We start from the raw sequence: 24,786 nt of genomic DNA, 5'->3' as shown, positions 1-24,786 counted from the left end.
TTGTTATGACGTTTAATATATGACTGAAAAGATAAACTGAAGAATTTCTTGTTTATGAGGACCAGTGTAAAACATTTTTAAAGGAGAAATATTGAGTAGACATATAAAAGTTGAATTGTAAAAGTTGTTAGAAATACGTGGGGATTATGGAGACTCCATTACAGCACATGCAAAAACCCTTTCCAGGTGAACATAAAAAATTACAAAAATACTGTAGGGAGTGGTGTAAGGCTACTCAGAAGCACAAGTAGCCCTGGCCAAATGAAGGGACCTTTGATGACAAAATATTAGAACACACTGTTAAACACCGTAAGAGTAAATATCTAGGAGCTAAATTGCAGAAGTGAGAAACCACCTTCCCCTTATGGCAAGTTTTTTTTAGCAGTCTTAGAACTCCTCAAATGACGATACCCCTAGAACAGTACTTAGCATTTGTCCACTGACACAGCTACAGGAAGCTGCAGAGGATTTTGAGAATCTTGAAGTTGAGACCCCTTCAAGAACCCCAAAGGATTCCCCTAATTTTGCCCTGCAGATGTCAAAACCAAGACGCGAGTACTCCCAGACAGCAAGTAAGGGTGGGTGAGACTCAATTTTGAGGACAATCAGTTGCATGTTTCATTTGCAACATTGCATCAATTACAGAACAGAGATGCAACAGTAAGGGTAGTTGGGAGTGAAGGTCTACCCGCCAACAGAGTTGCAGATGCGCTAGATGGAATGATTATGTAGACAGGGTTGTTGGAGTGGTGTGGCTCACTGGTTAGAGGCGGCAGACCCGGGAGCAGAGGACAGCCCGGGACCAGGGTTCAATTCCCGACGCGGCAGGGTCGTGGACCAGGGTCAGCGGACTCAATAATTCTCACCTCGGTGCCTACTCTAACCAGAGAACACACTCGGCAACTCTGGGCATTAGCTTGCCTCATCTCCACAACGGCCCCCCACATACTCCGGGGATGCCTGGTTTCACCTTGGAGATACCCAGTAGGGACCATCTCACAGGGAAAGCCAGGACGGGTTCCCCAGCGTTCTATTGTCAGCGCCGGGACACTGTCTGAGTAGCTGAGTGCTTTACAAAACTCCATCTAACATAACATAACATAACAAGGGTTGTTAGTATGGCAAGATGGCCAGTATCCTAAGGAAGAGATGAGGATTTTAGAAGGACTGAAAATAATTTACTACCTTGGCTGAAGGAGAAGGGGAGTATAACTGTTACACCAGAAAGCATTCAGGATTGGCATCACAAAGTGAGGACATAAGGAATGCTCGAAAAGGAGGTTTGGGGAGGATAACAAATACAGTAGATTCAATACATAGGCTTGTATGATGCGCAACTTCGGGAAACATCCTTTACAACGCAACTTTTACCACGCAGTGCTATTACAATGCAGGTTTTACAACGAAAACCATTACAACGCATTGCGCTGGGGGGCGCTCTAGGGTAGGGAATAGATTTAATTTACTATCCAACACCTTCCCTAGAGTCCACGGGGACTGGAGTTGGAATAGTAAATTAAACTATTCACTATCCAGCACCCCAAAGCGCAATGCGTTGTAATGGTATGCGTAGTAAAACCTGCGTTGTAACAGCATGCGTGGTAAAAGCATGCGTTGTAACGTCATACATCCGCAACTTCCGATGCTGCTGGGGGTAACATTTTGAAATTAAATTATTTTACCTCGGTTTCTTTTAAAAATAACATTGAATTACCTCCTTTTAGTTGTTTTACATTGGTCTAATGCAGCACTACTGCACCTGTTAGAGTGCTTGCCTTTTGCACTAGCCACTTTTTCCAGTGGGAGTGGGGAGGACTAAGAGCCTACTGTGTGAAGCAAGCCATTTTTGTTAGAACTCCAATTGCTCTAATCAACTGGACTATATCATGAAGCCTGTGGAGTGCCAAAGGAAAGACTATCTGCACCCATCCATGCCGGACAAGGTCCAGTGGCCAGAAACCCTATAACTAGCTCCCTAAGGTCAGACTACTTATTCCGCCCATGAACTAACTGCCCTAAGGAGGCACCCGAGTGCTATATGTTTGCTTTCAATTTAACTTAATGAAGGACACTTAGTAAGGACTGTGCGCTCTCCTGGTCATTCACTCCCTTATACAATAATACCCCCCTCTCAACGCAGATTGAAACTGTTTCTTATCAACTGCAGATCCTTCCCCTGCCACAAACTGAAAATTGTTTTGCTTTTGAAAGAAGAAAAAACAGATGTGTTTTTTCTGACTGAAACCTGGCTCCATGAGGAGTAAGGTCCAAATAAAGCACAAGCCTTGGCCCGACTATTTTATTATTCAGAAAGATAGAGAGAACAGGAAGGGTGGAGGATTGTCAATTCTTCTAAAGATGGATGTTTCCTCTCAATGGAAACCTCCCCTATCGCCAACTGTGAAAACTTGGCGTTTGCGATCGCCTTCTCCCCCAGACTTTAAGTGGGTCAGAGTGAGACTACAAGCACACTTATACTATCGCTTCAGTTCATTGGCTTCTTATGGTTTATACGGCCCAGCAAAATTCACCGTGGAAAATCAGTGAACAGAGACTGATATACTTCAGAGAATTTGGGGATACAAGAAACCATAGCAACCAGATGATAAATTACCTTTTGTAATTAAGCAAATTAAGTTTCATTTAGAAAACAAGACCTTCTACATCCTGTAAAGGGACGTTAAGGCCAACACTATTTTGATTAGGGGAAAAATGACATTTTAAGCAGCACAAACGGCTTGTTAAACATCAATCCTCGATGGAGTGCATTTAGGTTTCCAATATTTGTGTAGGCTTTTTAGAACCACTAAATTATTAGGGGCAGATTTAGAAAAAGTTGTTGCAATGAAAATGTAGGCGTAGGGACGCTTTCATGCATCTGTGGGGTGGCATACCTAAATGTAGGTGAAGACCCACATAACTTGATATTCAGATACACTTTGCAGGTAGTCTCCAAGACTGGACATTTACACAAACGTACTCCTGTCAACAGTTAGTGTGTTTGAAGGACAGAATGGGAAGAGTACATCTGCATATTCAACAGGGAGGGGATTCTCCATGGGGACAAAATATTGGACATATTAGTCCCCCCCAATTATCACATCATTAGACTGGACAGCCCTGGCAAGACGGGCGGGGGAATTGCATGCATTTTTAGGAGCAACCTCTCCGTTACTAAAGCCGCCTCCCCCTCCCTTACCTCCTGTGAACTCCTCTGCCTCGATATCACCAGCGAGGGCAAACAAGTTTGTGCTTTACATCTCATCTATCACCCGCCTGGTGACAACCTCATATTCACCCAACAACTCATGGACACGATCACATCCAATGCCGGTCGACAGATCACCCAAGTCTACCTGGGTGACTTTAACCTCCACTGGAATGATCAGAAAGACACAGCGGTGAATAGTCTCAAAACTTTCCTTAATGCGCTTGACCTCACCCAAATATGCGATAGACCAACACACGACAAAGGCTCGATACTCGATCTCATCATCGCCAAAGAGGACTCTACCCAACTGGAGGCGATCCAACCCTGCGACTGGTCAGATCACCACATTATCACCTTCTTTATCAACGAAAAAGTTAAACCTAACCCGGCTCAACCCACCAAATCCAAAACCTGGAAAAGGGACATGAAGAACCTTAACCCCACTATCCTGCCTCCCCACATCGGCAGTCTCCTCCTTCCCCCTTCAGGTGTCTCGGATGTTCAATCACTGACCGACCACTACCTTGACTCTATGAACTCAATAGTCAATGAAGTCGCTCCATTGCAACTGAAGAGAGTCTCCACCAAAATTTCTAACCCCTGGTATGACGGCAGACTCAATGACGACAGGCGTACTATGCGAATGGCAGAGCGTACCTGGAGATCTGACCCCTCATCACTGCATCTAAAAACGCTTAAAAACAAGAGAAATGCCTACTTTAGGAAAATAAAGCGCACAAAGTCGGACTTCTTTAGCCGCCAGCTGGACCAAGCAAAAAACAGGCCAAGAAAACTGTTCGAACTAATCAAGACTCAAACAAAGACACAACCCTTACAATCAAACAGCGCAACAAGCGACACCCCACACTGTGAAGCCTTCGCTGCTTTCTTTAAGCTAAAGACCGACAACATAAGAAATGACCTCGTCATGGATTTAAGCAGATTCCCCAACCACACCAGAATGTCTAACATTCAACCTAAAAACAAGGCATCCTGGCTGTACTTCGACACCTACTCGGAAGAAGCAATACACAAACTACTCTGCACCTTGAAGCCCTCTAATCACTTCACAGACCCCCTACCTGCTAATGCAGTAAAAGACTTCATCCCCTTGCTCCTCCCTCTTTGGACCAAAATCATCAACAGCTCCCTTCAACAAGGTCTCATCCCAGACTCCCTCAAGGTGGGGCAAGTCACACCTATACTCAAGAAACCTACAGCTGACCCCTCTGACCTGAACAATTACCGGCCTATCACCAATATCCCCACCCTGGCCAAACTGCTGGAGAAATGTGTCCAACTCCAACTAACAAAACACATTGACCAATTTGACCTCCTCAACCCTCACCAATCAGGCTTCCGAGCGAAACATAGCACGGAAACAGCTATGACACACATAATTGATGACGCCCTCCAAATCCTTGATCGCAATGAGTCCTGCCTCCTCATCCTTCTTGACCTCTCTTCAGCATTTGACACGGTCAAACATGAGAACTTATTGGAGCTGCTAAGCACTAGAATGGGTCTATCGGGAACTGTTCTCAAATGGTTTTCTTCCTTCCTTCATAACCGGTCTCAGAAGTTCAAGATCGACAATGTGCTACCTACACCGGTGCCTGCAGATCTAGGTGTTCCACAAGGATCCTCCCTCTCCCCCACACCTTTCAACCTCGTCATGGAACCGCTCGCCACCTTGCTCCAAGCATCCAATGTTCAATTCCATATGTACGCCGATGACACACAACTTTACCTAAAGTTACAATCCCCGGAAGATATCAAACTTCTGAATTCCACACTTAGCAACACTCAATCTTGGTTGGCCGATAATCACCTCAAACTAAATGCGCTGAAAACTGAGTTCCTACTTATCTCACCCCGGTGAAAATTTCCACCACCCAAACTTGTCTCAATAACCTAACAGCACTCTATGTCCAACCTACCATCGTGGACTCAGCGAAATCCCTAGGCATCACAGTCGACGCCAAGCTCAACATGCAACAGCACGTTAGCAAAGCCACAAAAGGAGCTAATTTCCAAATCAACACACTGAGGAAACTTAAACCCTTCTTCCCTGCCAAAGACTTCCAAACTGCTGTACAAGCTTTAGTCATCCCTCGCATAGACTACGGAATTGTGGCCCTCAGCGGACTCCCGCTATCCACAACAGCACCCCTAAGAGCCTCCCTGAACGCTGCCGCGAGACTCATTACTGGCTCAAGAAAACATTCGCATATATCCCCAGACTTAAAATCTCTAAAATGGCTGCCTTTTGAAGCCAGAATACAGCTAAAAATTGCAGTTATGACACACTCGGCCGTGCACCACAAGGCACCCAACTACCTCGCTCAAAAGTTGTCTATATCAGGAGGGTCGAGATCCAATAGAAGTACAAAAAATCTACTCCTGAAACCTCGTAGATTCCGGAAAGAAAAAACATACAAGCGCTCCTTCTCAGGAATGGCACCCAGGATCTGGAATGCGCTCCCTCCGGAAACCAGGCTTATCTCCTCCACGGCACTCTTCAAGAAAGAGGTGAAAACAATCCTTCTGGCCAAGATCTCCTGAACTTTTTAGATACTGGATCTGAGACTCTGCATCGCTTTGTATCACTGATCACCTTGTTCTTTGGCACTATACTCCTACTTGATGGTGACACTACTACGCTACTCTCTTACTACCGACCAATATATGTTACACTTTGGTGTATTGAATCACCCTCCCGATGCCCCCACCCAGTGCTTTCTCTATCCTAAGAAATTGGTATAAGCCATCCACACATCCAAGGTTTTACCTGAACCCTTCTGTAGTGGGAGCAATGACTTGTGCCGTCTTATATTACTTGTTTACCTGATTGTATTTTGATATGTTTCTGTACATTACTGTTATCCTATTATGTTAGTGATTACTATACTGCTCCCATTATCTTGTTCATTCCTGCTGCCCCTACCCCTGTCTCTGTGAAGCGCTCTGATATCTGTAAGGATCTTGTTCGCGCTATATAAAACTTTGAATAAATAAATAAAATAAAATAAATTGAATCTACGGAGACTACAACACTTTACACTTACACATTCGATATTTCCACATACATATTTTTTGGTCAACTGAAAATTACACATACATACATTTTACGCATGTGGTAATGCCTGAAAATTATGTCCGGAGTAGATTTCCAGGAATTTTCCTGGGAATTTTGCTAACAGCAAAAGAGTTTGAAAAATGCTCTAATCAGAGGAGTAATCCCACAGCAGCAAATTAACGACTTATTTCGCCCTTTGCTTTGTGAATCAAGCAGTTGATGTTCTGGATTATCAGTAATTTTATGAAAAGAACACTACATGTACACATGTAATATTTTAAATACGTATTGATAGAAGTATGCTTTCCTACACTTGTACACTGAAATGTAAAAGTGTGCTCAGAGTTTTCAAATATTAGGGTATACATGCTAAAGGATACCCTATGCAATTCAATCTGAACTTATAATGTTGCATAGCACAGATGCTAAACCCATAGAGAATCTAAGACAGGTGTGTATTTCCAGATGATTGGACTCTTTATCATCCGAATATCCAATAAATCTAAAAAGAAAAATGAAGGGCACGTCTATTCCACCTCAAAGCAGAGTTAAATAATCCTGCATTTAGAGATCTCTCATGAACTTTATTACGTCTCACCAAGTGCACACTGTTCAGTTTAATTCTGTAATGCAATACAAAATGAACAATGTTACAGAAAGGTACATTAAAGCACATTCACCTCACTTTCCTGTTTATCACTTTTTTGTCCTCCAGAACTTTCACCATGTGTTTTTTCTCTGGCCGCTACAGTATGGAGTTATACCATGTACTTCGGAACAAAAAAAGAAATATCTGCTAAATTGAAGATCCACCTCTTTACATTACCAGAGATCTACAGCAGATACTGACCATCTACCGGACTCGTTTGCCTCCCTTCCCTCAAAATTCCATAATGTCAGTAAGAGCCCTTATCAGTCAAACATGCATTCCAAAGAAGCCGCTCAACAGCATGCTACCTAATAAAATAGATTTTCAAACTTGCATACCATGGAGGTACAAACATTTAGAAAGCACAGCACTGAAAGGCCAGAAATGCACACAACTGTGCCTTGGTTTATGAATGTAGAAGTTGTTCATGCATTTTTCCAAAGTATACTGATAAACTGTTTTCTTTTACATTGTTAAACCTCTGATTGTCCTGCACATCGTGACATTTGCATTGGTTATTTGATCACTACATTCATAATAAACAAATCACAAAAGTGGCCTTCGTCACTGTAAGTAATATGATGTTCCATCATTTTTACAATTTATAATATGAAAAACTGGAAAACAAAAACAAACCTAAAAAATGGTCAGTATTTGAACACAAAACTTTACCTTTAAGAATCGATTCATGGCAAACAAGGCACACTCTTGCCTCCTTTTCCATATACGGTAGTTTGCATTTCCGATTGCAGCAGGTGGCACAAAACACCTATACGTAGAAAAGTTTCAAATAAGTAATGTCATACTTCCACCAACTGAAATAATCAGCAATTAGTTAGATATAGATCAAACACATAATTTACAAAACCACAACAGAAACATAGCATTGAAATGAAATGATCAACAAAAAGTTTTTCAGAAATTCACGCTGAAAGAATAGAAATAAAACACATATCTGTATATAATAAAGATATCAAAGACCCAGAGATATGAGGGTGCAGGGAGAGCCATCCTGTTGAATTAGAATGAACGAATTAAACATTTATCAGTGCAGCATACACTTTTAATGAAGCTAAACAAAAATAAAAAAGAAAACCACGTAATTAGAGAATACAGCCCTAGGCAGTTCAGTCCATTAGACTGAGCACTCTAAGTCACCTTGCGTTTCCAGAGTAGTGTGCGGCCATTGTAAAGCACTTCAACGCCTCCTCAGAGGTGAGAAGTGCTGTATAAATGCAAAATACAATAACATTTACAGAGAATTAATTGTTCTATACAAAGTGATAACATTAAGGTTTTTTATGAAAAAGGCTACCAATTGGGAACAGTGTGAAGAGTTTGCAAACTTTGGAGGCCAAAACTGAGAAATGTGTCACCTAAGCGAGCTCACCTAAAGTGGGGAACTCAATTCATAACTTAACCGAAAAAGGTCTATGTATTGATATGCATCATAGCAGAAGTTAACATCACATAAAATAATCCACTTGAAGCAATTAATCAATAAAAGGCTGGAAACTTAAGAAAGTCTTTCAATAAATGCTATCAGAGAGTCAGGTGGTCTATAACTTGGTGGAAGGTAAATAGAACTAAAGCCTGGTATAACCAATCAGCGCCCTAATGAACAAGTTAGCTACCTTTGGTAACGCTGCTTCTTGTAGAGAATATCTAGCCATATCTTTGTTACCTTTTGAGGGGGGCGCTAGGTGTCGCTCAAGCGGAATGGCTGCTCTTCTGAGAGGCTCCTGCTGCCTGGCACCATTGTCCTGCCAGTTATCCTGTCCATTCTGCGTAGATCGTCACAAAACACCGAAAATTGAAGAGTCCATGTACCCGAGAGGCTGCGGCGCGAGTTTGGTACATATCGGACGAGAAATGTGGTAGCGACAGGGGTTCACATCCTGCACCGTGCGGACATCCCAGGCAGTCTGCAACAGCTGCTGGGCTTGCCCGCTCATGCCAGTGCCAGTGCCGCGGATTCCACGTGGTGTGTGGGCCGGAGAGACAGAGACTCGGCGGTTAAGGCGGCGAGTCCTGCTGGCGCTTCCCTAATATATTCGGAAAAATCCAACTACGACATAGCCCACTACCTAAATATTTGCTCTTGGAATATCCGGGGTCTAACAAAAGATAAAATCGGACGACTGACTACGGATCTCCGGAAGACGCACGACATCTTTGCTATTGAAGAGACCTGGGCCCTGGCGGATACCACCTGGGAAGATTTCACTGTCATTGAATCTCTCGCTATCCCATCTGCTGTAGGTGAGCATGCATCCGGGGGCGTGCTGATTGCCGTGAAGAACACACTGGTCGCAAAATTGGAACCACTCTATAATGGTGAGGGCGACTACATCTTCATCAGCATCGAGGGTAAGAGCCATGAAAAGGGAAAATTAAAACAAAAAATCATCCTCGGCTGTGTTTACTTGCATCCCACAAAAACCAGACGAGAGGCTACTCTGAGAAACATGCTACCTATAACAGACAACCTTGAAGCTCTATTCCCAAACGATCCGTGGCTGATAATGGACGACTTCAACTCCAATCTAATGGAGACTGACTCCACCCTACTTTCTCATCTATCATCAGCAAACTAAATGTGGGCTATTCCGGAGATAAAAGCTCAATATCAACGGAAGGAAGTTAGTGGAATAAAACTAGCAACAAAATTAAATCTACTAGGCTTGCACATCCTGAATGGAAGGATTACTTCTGACCAGCCTGCCGCATACACTCATGTATCTTTCTCTCGAATGGCAACCTTGGATTATATATGGATATCACTAACCGCCTTTCAGCTGGTACGACAGTTCCTGGTAACACCATCCTCAGATAGCGACCACGCAATTTTGACGTGCAAGATAGCCCTCAGGCAGCAACACCACCCAAACATTCCCCTGATCGGAATGGAATCGAACCTACACTCTGTAAGAAACCTGAGATGGTCCGAGGGAAACCGGGAAGTAATAGAAGCAGAAGTGGACAATCTGATGATCAAATGGGCTCCAGCAGGCTCTGGCCGCTTGACGGCACCCTCTTGGGAAATTACACTGACCAACTTCAGAGACCGATTAGCTTTAAAACCAACAAACAGCTCTCCAAAGGTGCTCCCGGCCTCAAACGATCTGCTAGAGCAAAAACAACACACAAGCACTCTAAAAAGTAAACTAAATAAGTTGCAACGAACCAACGTGAATAACGAAAGTGAATATAATGCTCTGAAGAGTGAAATATCAGCCACTAGAAAAGACTATAGGAAGGCAAGGTTCACCTTAAAGAAACTGGAAGAAGAGCACCACTGGGCAATAGCCTTCGAGATCATAAAATCCAAAGATCATAGAAAATTCTGGAACTGGGTAAATAAGGCCACAAAAGCGACTAAACCTCCCACCGCAACTAATATCTCTTCTGCCGAATGGGAGGCCTACGTCAAAACTCTCTACACTGCACCGCTGGCTTCCACCAGCAGCAGCCTCCCCATCCTCGACCAATTAATCCCTCAGGATGACACAAGCCTCCCTTTCAAGATAACCACAGAAGAAATAACGGGAATAATAAAGAAAATGCGCTCAGGTGGGGCCCCCGGACCTAATGGAATCCCCACTCAAATATTTAAAGTCTCTGCCCAGAAATGGGCTTCGATGCTGACTCCCCTTTTCAAGGCCGCAACATTGGGTGGACCTATCCCGGTTTCCTAGCAAGGATCACTACTTCCATAAAAAAGGCTCGCGCTCCAATCCTGACAATTACCAGTTGATAGCCCTCCTTGACGTGGACGGGAAGGCATACACCAGCGTCCTTTTAACAGCACTTACAAAGTGGGTGGAAAATAACAACTTAATCCCCTTCACCCAAACCGGATTCCAAAGAGGCTGTCACATCGAAGATAATTTGATCTGTTTAGCCCACTTGATGGAAACCACCCTAGCCGCAAAAGGCAAATCACTATACTTGGGATTTATAGACTTTCGTAAAGCCTTCGACAGTGTGATCCGAGCAAAACTCTGGGAAAAACTGGCAAGATGGTGCATCCCTTGGAAGCTATTGAAAGCATTAATATCCCTATATTCAGACACTTGGGTAAAAGTGAGAGTTACATCGAAATGGTCTACTTCGAAGAAAATCTACACTAGCAGAGGTCTAAAACAGGGTTGCACCCTGGCACCTTTACTTTTCAATCTGTACCTCGCAGACCTCCCTGAATGGCTGTCCTGCTCTCGTGCCTTCCCGCCAGGTATCGGCCAAAGAAAAATCCAAACCCTGCAATACGCAGACGATACCATTCTCTTAGACCAAACCCCGGTGGGCCTCCAAAGACTGTTTGACTCCCTTGCCCAGTACTGTAATACCAACATGTTAGAGATAAATGCCATTAAGACCAAAGTAATGGCAATTTTCTCCGTGAAACCCAAAAAGACCACGTGGTTTATTGAAGGGAAGCCATTGGAAACAGTCACAGCATACAAGTATCTGGGCGTCTGGATCGATCATAAAGGGAGACCTTCTGTGCACACAACAGAAATGCAGGCAGTTGCACGCAGCCTGGAGGGGGCTTTTATAAGAACGAAGAGAGCTCTCCACTCCCAGGACTTTGTCCCGCTAATAAAATTGATTGCTGCTAAATTCCTTCCTACAATTTCCTTTGGTGCAATAATCTTCAGAGACAAAATGAACAATTGGCTAGACAGAGCGCAATCATCGTGCTACCGTAAGGTTTTCCAACTGCCAAATTCGACCTCTCACGCCCAAATTCGAAAGGAATTTTCTTTATCTTCCCAGCGATGGACCATGAGCGCAAGATACACCGCCTACTGCCTAAAAACAAAGGAAGCCAGACCTCAGACTCTAAAGAACTGTATATGGTCTTTGCTCAGCAACCCCAAAACATCATGGAACAAATACTTGATCTTCTGCCTCGAATCCCTCCAAGCACAGGACATATGGTCTACCTCGCTGCCTATTGGGGCGAAATCGAAACTTCTTTCTAAACAGGCAAAAATCCTATCAAATGACCATGATACGCAACAAGTAGTACAGCTCTTCCATGGCTCCTGGGCCTCCAAGCTATACGCCCAGAAAACGTTACCGCCCTACCTCGCATCCTCTATGAAATCTCATGTAAAACTCCAACTAATGAGATTTCGTTTTGGCTTAATTCCGCTGAAGGCATACAAGTTTGGCCAAGGATACAAGAAAGAAGCTTCCTCCCAATGTCGCTTCTGTAACCAGGAAGAGGAAGACCTCACTCACAGTTTGTGTATTTGTCAACGTTTATATGCCCAATGAATCTTCTGGCTTCGCCAAATTTGGGTTTCTCTTAACATCAGGACATGCCAAGAAGCACTTGATGCATGCATGAGGGGCGACTCATCTCAGATGGCGATGCGCTTTGTCAAATTCATTACAGAAATTAATTCCTTGATTTTACGATCCGACCAAGAATGAGTTTAGCCCCCAAAAGTGACATTTCTCTTTACCTTTTCATTTCACAAACTTTCAGATTTTTTTTCGATTCTGAAAATCATCTTTTTAATGGTCAATCATGAGTGTGTAGATTGCAATGATTTTAATTAATTGTGCAAATAAATTTTACTTACTTACTTCGGAAAAAGCGAGCGCACAGTGATTGACGACGGGAGCGGATGGGACAATGCACATTTGAAAGCTTGGTGCTGAGATGAGGTTGGTCCTTGCTGCCTCAGCGGCCGCGTGGGTGGCAGATCGGCCAAAAGCGGCGCCATCTTCAGAAACTGTAGGCGTCTTTGGCCTGGTAGCAGAGCACTTCGCAAGTGCTTACAATGCCAGGGGTGCATATATCGATATCTGCAGGGTGCTCCAGCATTATATGAAAGCGTCTGGATAGCTGTATATACTACATTTGTGCACCTACGAGTGGCAAGACATCGCTGAATGCGTGGTTGGTGAGTGGCCGCCCTAGTATCAGCAGCGACGCCTCAGAGGAAATTAAACAGTTTTTGTTGAGATGGTAAGAAGGCACCATTGAAGTTACATGAGTGGATAATCTACACCAGTGTCTGCTGCAAGGAAGAGCCCTAGAGTACTCCACAGGACGCACTTGACTCTAGCCTGGCTGAGCACATTGGCCTGAAAGACACTTACAGAGGTAACATATATTTGGAAAGTGAGTGAAGGTATACTTCAGACCCAAAGCCTCTGTACCCAGGGCATCGTGTGAGGGGGCTGGGCCTGGCAATCTACGGCCACTCTGCAACACAGCCCACCCCAGGGGATTCACTAGCGGCTACATGTTACGGCTATTACGGCTCGAGATCGGCGTGCGACGGACAGTACAGTAGTGCCTTACGAATTAGTGCAAGATCAGCGGAGTCACAACCTTGTTGCTCTCCCCTCATAGTTTCCACTGCTCATATTACGACTGCAAGAGCCCAGAATGGGGAAACCAGATGCGCGTCAGCCGCGCATCACCTTCGACGCAAAGAAAAGTACCCGGCAGCAATTAACAGACGCAGAAGGCGGAACTGAGGGGTCACAACTAGATGCACAACCCTCACAAAATGAAGATTTGAAAGCACTGTTGCAAGAGGTTTGTCGGGGATTTGCAGGCATAGCAGACAAAATTGACACACTGACCACTCGTATGGATGCCATTGCCCACAAGATTGATGGTCATGAAGCACGCATTAAAGAAACGGAGCAACGCATTTCGGATGCTGAGGATGCAACTACCCACATCCAGAGCTTAGTATCGCAAATGGATAACCTGATCAAACTTATCGCTGCTAAAAATAAAGACATTGAAGCGAGGAGTCGTAGAAAAAATATACGAGTTTTGGGCATTCCTGAGAGCACAAATACGGGCAAAATGGAGGACTACATCAAGAGGCTATTGCTAGACGTAGTGGTGGCGGAACTTCTCTCCTCTCAATTTGTTGTGGAGAGGGCACATAGCTCCCTCGGACCAAAACCACCTCCTGGAAGCACGCCTGACCCAATATTGCCAGACTCCTGAATTATAGAGACAGAGATGTCGCCCTCCGGACCACGAGGGAAAAGAAACAGTTGAATTTCGAGGAAGTGCCCTTCACTGTGTATCCGGATTTTACGACCACAAGACAAGAAGAATGACATAAATTTCTAACGGTGAAGCAGAAACTGCAACAGTTTCAAATTGATTACGCTCTCCTTTACCCAGCGTGACTACGTGTCACGTATCAAGGCAAACAAATGTTCTATACAAAGCCCCACCAAATGGAAGACTTTTTTAAACGGCTCAAAACTAATAAGGCAGCGGCTATAGAATCAGGGGATTCACCAAGGTCGCACACATCACCAATAGACTTATTGGAAATTTGCAAACCAGCTGTATAGTTCCAAATGATCTCCGCTGTGTTCGCCTGGACCTGACAGAATGAATTCCTGCATACAAGGAACTTGGCCGAAAGGACGACACAAGAACTGGCGATCTCCGTCATACGATGGGCACCGAGACTCATAAGTTGCCAGGCACCTTCGTGCCTAACAGGGGATACGGCGGTCAACTCGTTACCCCTGCAGGGCGGGAGGTACCCGTGTGCCACCTTGAAACGCTCCCCCCAAGGGAGATCCCCCTATCAGATTTCTTTGGGGTGCTAACTAAAACAGTTGAACAACATGTTCAGTTTTGAGGGTGCTGGAGAGGGGGGAGGGACAGTTTTATCTGGCATGCTTGGGATGCTTCAGTGGGAGGGAGTGGTTGAGTTATGGTTTATAGTAAAGTTAGATAGAAGCAATTCACAGCTATTCATTTGCAACTATTGTTTTATTTTTTCTTGCTCGAACATTGCTATGTGCACATTTATACTCTTACAAGATTACCACCAGAGGGAGTAATGAGCAAAAGGGTAAACATATCACAGCTGAGATTAATGTCTTGGAATATTAGGGGACTGAGAGATGCGCGGAAGAGACAACAAGTACTGGTCTATTTAGACCGCCACCAGATAAACATTGCCATGCTCCAGGAAACCCATGTTAACCCTGCACTTCCCAATACATTTGCTAGTAAACGGGCAGGATGTAGGCTTTTCTCGTCGTACTCCTCCTATGCTAGAGGCACAGCAATACTGATAAAAAAGCAGACTCTTTTCGCACTGGCGCAGTCCATGATGAATCCACAGGGACATATTGTGATTGCCTGAGGCCGACTAGGTACAGACTCTGTCAAGCTTGCATGCTGCTATGGCCCTAACAGAGACTCCCCAGAATATTACACCACCCTCGTGGGCAAGATAGTGAGCATAGGCTCTTCCCACATAATCTGGGGCGGGGACTTTAATGTAGACTTTAACCTGGTTCTGGATAGGTCAAGTCCTGCACCCCATCACTATAACCATACTCGAGAAGTTTTGCAGGGCATAATCACAGAGGGGGGACTGAGAGAAGCCTGGCGCCACACTCATCCTCAGGGCAGGGAAGGTACACATTTCATGACATATGCGGCCACCTGGGCAAGAATAGATTACTTCCTGTTTACAAGGGGTCTGGGACCGGCCATCCGTGCAGTCACGCACTCTGCAAGAACACTCTCGGATCACTGCCCGGTGACACTAACACTCAACCCACCTGGATATGACAAACCCAGGCCTAGCTGGTGGCTGCAGCCCACAGCGTTACTCGACACAGTTTTCCACCATGAGCTGGGGGAAGAGATACAAGATTTCTTTCAGAGAAATAAGAGATCGGTGGATGGTGTGGAATTGATATGGGAAGCCTTTAAGGTCACAATCAGGGGGTATTGTATTTCTAAAAGTTTTGGGGTACTTCGGGATATCCAAGGGACATTAAGAACTCTGGAGAAAGACCTTGAAGCTATGGAACATCGGATGGAGACAGGTGAAATATGGCAAGTGCAAACAGACTTCCGAATGAAATTGTCGGAATACGAAGAAACTGCAGCGAGAGAGAGGAAATTCCGGGGGCGACATTGGGTGGCTCGCAGGTATGGCGAGGGTGAGCGACCGGGACGGGCTTTGGCTGAGGTGATTAGACATCTACGCTTCTCAAACTACATACTGGAAATTTAGGACCCAGGAACAAAGCGGCACAGACATACTCAATACATTTACCTCCCATTATACTGCCCTCTATACCACACAGCGCAGCAAAGTATTAGAACTCGATAGCTTTCTGGAAGATGAGGCATTAGGCTGGCTAAGTGATACACAGCAAGAATTTCTCTGCGCTCCATTTGAATTAGAAAAAATAAGAGAGGCGATAATGAAGATGCAATCAGGTAAAGCGCCGGGCCTCGATGGCATTCTTATCGAATTTTATAAAACCTATATAGAAATAATGGACCCGGTGCTCAAGGAAGTCTATGAGGAGTCCCTGGACTGAGAGAATGAGAGAACGCTTATTACCTCTCTACTAAAGCCAGGTAAACCCCAAGAATTCTGTGACTAATATAGGCCTTTATCCCTTATAAACTGCGATACCAAAATCCTGACCAAGGTTATTGCAAACCGAATAACACTGCAGTTAGATAAACTTGTCCTCCCGGATCAGTCGGGATTTGTGCCCGGACGGGCCACCTCACATAACCTCCGTACCCTCTTTTCCTTAATCCCAAATGTTGCTCCAGAATTCCCATTGGCTGCCGTATTTTTGGATGCTACAAAAGCATTTGATTCAGTGGAATGGGATTACCTATTTGCAGGGCTGTGCCGGATGGACTCCCCCCTATTCATATCATGGATACGTTTATCGTATCATAAACCCAAACCTAAAGTGTTAATTAACAGGCATCTATCGGCTGCATTCCCCCTCTTCTTTTCGCTGTAGCGATAGAGCCACTAGCCTCCAGGCTGCGTCAGCACCATAGCGATAAAGCATTCCGTTGCTATTTACGCCAAATACAGCTGTCCCTATATGCGGACGACATTACTCTATATGTATCAGAACAGAACATTAACCCTCTGCTGCACAAATTCATTGTATTTGGTAGGTTATCTGGGGTGCATATTAACTGGGGGAAATCACAGCTGTTTCCGTTGATTACTGCATTCGCTAGATGTGATCTAGACTACCCATTAGACTGGTGAGATACTGACCTTCGGTATCTTGGGATACAGCTGTCCTGAGATCGGGAGGAACTGCTCCGTCTTAACTATGGTACCGCTATATATCGCCTCACTAGCAACGTCACTCGCTGAATCTCTCTGCCTCTCTCATTTGCTGACCCTGCGTCCCTGATAAAGATGGTAGATGGACGCGCTGGAAGTACTTGCTTTTACCGAATTGCTTGCTATGATTTTTAACTGCTTGCTATGATTTTAATTTCATTAAAATGTGTCATTAGTAAAGATACCTTAGTTACCTTTTGCTGTCATATCTCTGCCACCGCAGGTGGGCGCCGGCAAATACTGAAGGAAGTACTTGCTTTTACCGAATTGCTTGCTATGTTTTTTAACTGTTTCATTAAAATTTGTCATTGGTAAAGATACCTTAGTGACCTTTTGCTGTCATACCTCCTGCCAGCGCCCCGTTCCACCGCGGGTTCTCCCGTTTGTTGTGGAGGGCGCCGGTATATAATCAAGGCTCCTTCCGGACCTAGTGGGTGGAGCTAGGAGATCGTTTAGTGCTCTAGCGCTTTTCCCTATTTAAACAGCTTGGCCGGCTCGCCGCGAGCGGACACGCTGGAAGTACTTGCTTTTACCGTATTGCTTGCTATGATTTTTAACTGCTTTCATTAAAATTTGTCATTGGTAAAGATACCTTAGTTACCTTTTGCTGTCATACCTCCTGCCAGCGCCCCGTTCCACAGCGGGTTCTCCCGTTTGTTGTGGAGGGCGCCGGCATATACTCGAGGCTCCTTCAGGGCGTAGTGGGCAGAGCTAGGAGATCGTTTAGCACTCTAGCGCTTTTCCCTATTTAAATACCATGGCCGGTTCATCGCGCAGCAGACGCGCGCAGCGGGAGCGCCGTTGGCGCGCCTAAGGCAAGCCCATCTGCGCCCGTCCGCGCCTCAACCGTGCCAGGGATGCTGCCCGCCTCACTTTAGATCTTCAGGATAGGATTTGTCACACCAGAGAGGGTCTGTTGGATCTTCGGCCAGCAGTGCTGCCCTGTCACCATACATGGGATCCTGAGCTCCTCTACAGGATGCTATACCGAGGGTGCACAGGCTGCAATATCAGCTGGAAGGAGGAAAGTAAGAACTGTGTAGATGTTATTGCCATTGGGCCCTCCTCTAATCAAAGGGTTGCACAGGGCTTCCTTTTAAATGCTAGGTCCATTATTAAGAATAAAATCGCTTTTAGAGACTTTGTCTCAGCCAGAAAGTCAACTTGGGTTTTTGTCACAGAAACCTGGGCAATGGATGTGTCAGGCCCAGATCTGCTATTCCATCTGGGTGCATCCTGTCCAGGTTGGACAGAGTAGGCCGGCGGGGAGGTTTGGGAATCTTGTACAGAGATGCCCTTAATTGCCGTACATAGGCTTTGACTACTCCCTCTGATCCTTACCAGGCCTACTATTTTTCCACAAACCTTCACCCAATTGAAAGCTTTTCTGGCATGCTATGCTATAGGCAACCAGGCCTTGGGACATTCTTTAATCTGGACTTCAGCAAGCTGGTAGAACCTTATTTGGAGAGATCCAACATAACTCTCCTGGGGGACTTTAATTTTCATTTAGAGAATACCTCCTGTAGGGGTACTCAATGCCTCCTGGAAACGCTGGGCTGCTGTGGTTTTGCACAGCTGATCAGAAGTCCTACGCATATTGCTGGTCATACCCTTGACGGGGTCTTTTCTAATGATCCCAGGCTAAAGGTGGGGCAGCCTATCCCCCTAGTCTGGTCTGACCACTGGGTGCTGTCCCGTTTGACCTATATTTTCAGGCATTAGTACCACCCACCTCTAGCGACAGGAAACTTGAGGAAACAAGGAATTGTACCCTTATAAATAAGGAAGCACTCTTGCATTTCCTTAATAAGCTGGAGCCTTCTAAGCAGCTTGATGCTGATTCTGCTGCTGTGGAGCTATCCCAAATCTTAACATTAGCAATGGACTCCCTTGCTCCGGTTAAGAAGCATTATTCTGCAAGATTAAGGCCTTCCCTGGTTTACAGAGCGACTCAGAAAACTTAGACAGGGATGTCGTAAACAGGAGAAGCTGTGGCTTGCTCACTTAGAGCCCCTTGAGAGGGAACGACATAAGCAATATCTGAAAGACTATAAAGCGGCCATCATGGAAGAAAAGAGATTATACTTTTCCAGGGTTACCGCCTCCCTTAAATCTTCTAGGGATCTCTTTAAGATCATTAACTCTCATTTCCCCGCAGGTATCTGATCCCTCAGAGGCTTCGCAGGAACTCTGTGAGAAAAGTTCGGGTTTTTTTCAAGCCAGGAATGGTAACTTCTATCCCTTCCTGTGAGATCCTGCCTTTGGGGGAGATGCCCAGGCTCCTCACCTTCCCTCCCATGTCATTTGAGGTGGCAGATACGCTCCTCGAACGCGTTAACTCAGGCTCCCCTTTCGATCCCTGTCCTCTTAAGGTGTTGAAAGTCTACTGGGAGAATGTGATCCCCCTGTTTATGGCAGTTATGAATGCTGCATTTCGGATGGAGTTTATCCCTCGCTGTGGAAGATAGCGGTGGTGAAACACTATTGAAGAAACCCTCTTTAGATCCTGGCGAGCTGAAAGATTTCCGACCGATCTCTTGCTTCCCGTTCCTGCCAAGATTTTGGAGGCTATCTAAATCTCCATCTTAGCGCTTACCTAAAAGACCACCATCTTCTGGATGGTTCTCAACATGGTTTTAGAAGATTCCACAGAACGGAGACAGCCCTGACAACAGTCTTTAACAACATTCTGACTCAGGTTCATGCTGGCCACACCACTCTTCTGGTACTTTTGGATCTCACCGCAGCCTTTGACACTCTGTCTCCTCATAGGCTGATGGCTCGCCTGGGAGAGATAGGTGTCGGGGATACTGCTCTGAGTCTCCTGGCCTCCTTCCTTAGCGAACGAGAGCAGAAGGTGAAGCTGGGCCAGTTCTTTTCAGCCCCTAAATCCTTGCAGTGTGGTTTCCCCGGGGCTCTTCTTTGAGCCCTACACTCTTTAATATCTACGTGGCCCCGCTAGCAAAAGTGGTGAGATCTTTTGGGCTAGAGGTGTTGTACTATGCAGACGACACCCAAATAATGGTCTCTATAACGCATACTGTAAAAGATTCGGCCCTTAATTTTAGGAGGTGTATTGAGGCAGTCTCTCTTTGGATTGTGGAAAACGTTCTGAAGCTGAATGGAGAGAAGACCAAGGTCTTGATTTTTGGGAGCAATCAGGAAATCTGGTGATTCGTGGCCAGCTTCGTTGGGAGCCTGCCCCTGTCCAGTTTCTCATGGGAAGAACGTAGGGGTTATTGTGGAGAATGCTCTCTCCCTGAATCTCCAGGTGAACAGGACCGTCTCCACCTGTTTCGGCATCATCAGGATTCTCAGAAAGATCTCTCACTACGTTTCTTTTGAAGCACGCAAATAGGCCATAATGGCTTTAGTAACGTCCAGATTGGACTATAGTAATGTCCTTTATCTGGGCATTAATAAAGGTCTTATTCACCGCCTACAGATGGTGCAGAATGCCGTGGCCAGGCTGGTATTGAATCGTCCTAGACATCATTCAGTCACTGCCTCGATTAAGCTTCTGCACTGGCTCCCGATGGACGGTAGGATCATGTTCAAGATCCTATGCCTAACTCATGAAGCCTTTTATGACTCTGGCTCTGAGGGTATCAAGTTGACTGTCCTTCGGTCTTCAGAAAAAAAATGTGCTTACTGTCCCCAGATTTAAGAAGGTTAAATGGGGCGGCAGAGCCTTCTCCACTGCTGCGCCCAAACTGTGGAATTCCTTTCCAGTAGAAATTTCTAGTCTGGTCTCTCTACCACTATTTCGCAAGGCCTTAAATACCTGGCTTTTTTGTCATTCTTCAGTTTAAGCATGTTCTTCCTCTCTTCGTCTACTGATGCTTGCATCTAGCACCTTGACGCCCGTGGGCTAAGTTTTGCGCTCTATAAGTCATTCATTCATACTTCCGCAGTTTTTATACCTTTTTCTGAACATACCCTATCATCTTGGTCGATATTTTTTTTTAACTCTTTGCTCTGAACTTCTCAGGCTACTCTGGGGAGGCAAACAACCTCGGCTCAAATGATCCACACTCACAAGACCTTATGCGCAGGGTGGCTTTGACATTCCAGACTTTGAAGTTTATTATCTTAGTGCGCAGGCACACTATGCCTACTACTGGATTAACCCCCCTCGCTATATGCCGCAAGTGGCCGTGGAACACTGGCTGGCAGATCCCATCCCATTGGATGGAATAATACAGGCACCAAGGCGTACCCGCGACACTGCCCCTACCACTGTCACATATACAGTGGATGTGTGGCATAGCATTACAAATCTCTTTGGCTCCCCTCTGCTGTATTCCCCGAGACTCCCCATCTCCTATCATCCCATTATGCCTCTCCTGCAGGAACGAGTCTTTCACCAAATGTGCGCACAAACTAAGATTGCTACATGGGGAGACCTCTTTCAGGATAGCCTGTTTCGCACATTAGACCAAATATTCCAGGAAACTCAACCCTCGCCCATTGACACATTCCTTTATGTCCGCCTAGGCGGGGAATTTGCTCTGCTATCCCAGATTTTCCACAGGAACCCTCGAGCTTTGCCCCTCAGCATCAGATGCTGGGATCCGCTCATGGCAAACATTTAGTGACCCGGCTCTATCATAGTATACATGCACAACATTCGGAGTCCCCCTGCACTGCTCATACACATTGGAGTGAGGAATTGGGTAGGGAGGTTACTGAAGAACAATGGGAATACTGCTGTCTCCAAACCTCACGGATCTCTGATAGTTGCAGATTACGTGTAATACATTACATATTCCTACAACGCCTTTATTACACGCCTGTTAAAAAGTTTAGTTTTAAATTAGCGGACAACGATTGCTGCAAGATATGTAAATGCCCAGGAGCAGGGTTCCTACATCTAGCATGGGAATGCCCCAAGATACAGGACTATTGGGCACTGGTCTTTCAGTCTCTTGGGAGGATGACGCGTCTCCCGGTGGAAAAGAACCCCATATTGGCACTGCTAGGCTACACCAAACAACTCCCTCAGATGCATTATAAATTAATTTCCACATTGTTACTATTAGCCAAATGCAGAGTGGCTTGTAGGTGGGGGTGGGAGAAGAGCTCCAAAATTCAAAGAGTGGCTTGAGGATCTGATCTTTTGTCAGGGACAATTGTCAACATATGCCGAAACACTCCCACTGACCTCCAGACCTAAAGACATTTGGGGTCCACTCCAGAGCTATCTCTCAACACACACCACGGAGAGATCTGACTCCTTCCCTCCAGAACAGGTTGCTTGAGGGTGAAGATGTGGCTTGTTTTTTTAGGTACCCCATTACCGGCAACACCTGACGCGTTTGTTAATGCAAATGTCTGTAAAACATTGCCATATGCTTGAAAGCCCCTTACTTCGTGATTTCAGTGATCTACAAAGCAAGCTATATGAACTAATATGCTGTGGGTTGTTTATCAGAAAAGTCCTTTAGATATCTGGGGCGCTAGGTGGCGCACATCCAAGATGGCCGCACACCTGTGAGGCCCCGGACTCCCGGTGAATAAATCCGCTGTATATCCGCATTAATGCCTGCCCTTTCTTCCTAAAGATGCCATCTGCCTGTAACTTTCTGAAGCTCCTGTGCATAAAAATGCAGCGTCCGCTTCGCCCCTTGAGGAGCCACGGTGCTGAACTCTAGCGGGCCTGTGAACACTCATTCGAGCTGGAACCCCTGCTGGGCTGCGAGGTCTAATCGAGCCCCCAGTCTCCTACGTAGTAATAGGCTGGTGCGGCCTTCGGGGAGAGCCGAGCCCCTGCACCGGCGGGACATCTCAGCGCTCACCTGCCAACTACCATCGCCGGACTGCCCCCGTTACATTGAGGTGAGCCGCATAACACAACTAGTGTGCTCTTATCCTCGCATGTCTACTTTTGGAGCGCATGCAGCGGCTCTGCTCCGGTCCCCTCCTGGAGGCGCAATGTTGCTGTGACCAGCTGTGAGCACGGACGGCTGCTGCATACAGCGCGCACACCCTGCACCCTGCATCTTCATATCGCGGCCGGGGAGTATACCTGATGTGACCCTGCTTGCCCTGTGTGACGTGCTATTGACTGTTTCTCCCCCCTCGGCGCCATCTAACACATGGCGGGATGAGGGGAAGGCATCACTCAGTCCCCCCTTACTGATGCACCTGGGACTCATACAGCAAATCGATTTTACTGCCTCTACCTTTTTTACACTGAGCCCATACCTCTGACGCCAGGACTCTTACGCTGCCCTACACCACTGCTGCTCAGGGGTGGGCAACGAGTGGTGAGGTGAACTCTGCCTGCAGCTGGCCCATGAGACCTCTGGATACCTGCAGGCACCCTTCTACTAACTGCCCCCTGACTGTTTATGCGCATCCCCCCTCTGACAGTGGAGGCGGCCCCCCATTCCCCATAAGAAGCCTTCTGTAACGATCCTCAGCTTTTTTATTTGTCCGAAGTGCACAACTTGTCTGACCACTGCCATCTCCCTCCTCATACTATATGCTACAAGATCTGTCCCCCCGTACACCACATGTTGCTTATAATCTTCCATTGACTGCTGGCACCGGGACTGCAGGGGGCCTCGCTAACAACAACCCAGCTCAGTGTGGCAGGGCGAACTGAACTGCCTATCAGACGCACCTTCTCCAAGGTGTCACTTATTGTACGGAGGGAAACGGATAGTACATCTGGTCAACAGTGTCCTGAGGTCCACTGCTCCTCTTGAGGGCCTAGTCGATATGGGGAAAACTGACGCCCGCCAACCTCGGTTGACGTTTGACACCAGGAAAGCCGGCACGCGCTCCACCTCTGTAGATTCCGAGCCATCTGAGATGGAGCATAGTCAGACCGCCTCACAGTCCTCCGGAGATGAAGTTAAGACACTCCTCTTGGCGGTACAGAACAGCTTGACAGACTTATCTGGGAAAAAGGACTCCATGAACAACCGCCTCTACTTCCTTGTTCACAAAGTTGACAAACACGATGGACAACTTAAAGAGGCCGAACGTCGCATCTCTGAGACGGAAGACACCACATCTCAACTACAGGATCGAGTCACGAACATGGATAAGTTGCTGAGGGTCATCGCGGCCAAAAATGAGGAAATTGAAGCGTGTGGACGCCGCAACAATATCCGCCTAGTTGGCATACCGGAATCGACCAACACAGGCCGAATGAAAGACTACGTTGAACGTCTCTTGAAAGGCTCCTTTGGCGCTGACTCCTTCGCACCCCATCTGGTCGTGGAGCGCGCCCACCACTCCCTGGGGCCGCGCCCGCCACCGGGAGCCCCCCTCGACCCATTATTGCCAGACTGCTTAATTTCAGAGATCGTAATGTTGCACTACAAAAAGCTCGTGAAAAGAAACCTCTGCAATTTGAAGGCAATGCTTTTTCTATCTATCCGGATTTCACCCTCGCAGTTCAAAAGGCACGTCAGAAATTCTTACCTGCTAAGCAAAAGCTCCGTAAGGCTAATATAGAATATGCTCTCCTCTACCCTGCAAAACTCCGGATCTTCCACGACGGCAAACATGTCATCTGTGCGAATCCACAACAAGTCGATGATTTCCTAAAGAAGCTGGCTAGAAGATCGCCCAGACGAGATCAGGACTCTAGACCCTCCTCGCCGACCGGCAATTGATTTACAACCTGCAGGAGGCCTCCCAGTCTCCTGACGAGCTTTGACTTGCACTTCAGTCCTATACAGACCGT

The 24,786-nt window shown here is 46.1% G+C and overlaps 1 protein-coding gene across 2 annotated transcripts in view; it reads right to left on the bottom strand.

Annotated features, from left to right (window-relative positions):
• ZFYVE16 (zinc finger FYVE-type containing 16) overlaps positions 1–24,786 on the bottom strand; it is a 589,878-nt gene that overhangs the window by 411,975 nt on the left and 153,117 nt on the right. For both annotated transcript variants that reach the window (XM_078675307.1, XM_078675306.1), the window contains exon 4: positions 7,612–7,708. In XM_078675307.1, coding sequence (XP_078531433.1) covers positions 7,612–7,708 — 97 coding nt within the window. The remainder of the gene's footprint in view (positions 1–7,611; positions 7,709–24,786) is intronic.

The sequence above is a fragment of the Lissotriton helveticus genome, chromosome 2_1 (genome assembly GCF_964261635.1).
Source record: "Lissotriton helveticus chromosome 2_1, aLisHel1.1, whole genome shotgun sequence".
Lineage (NCBI taxonomy): Eukaryota > Metazoa > Chordata > Amphibia > Caudata > Salamandridae > Lissotriton > Lissotriton helveticus.
Note: the sequence above shows the minus strand (reverse complement) of the source record. Positions and strands in the feature narration are given on the sequence as shown.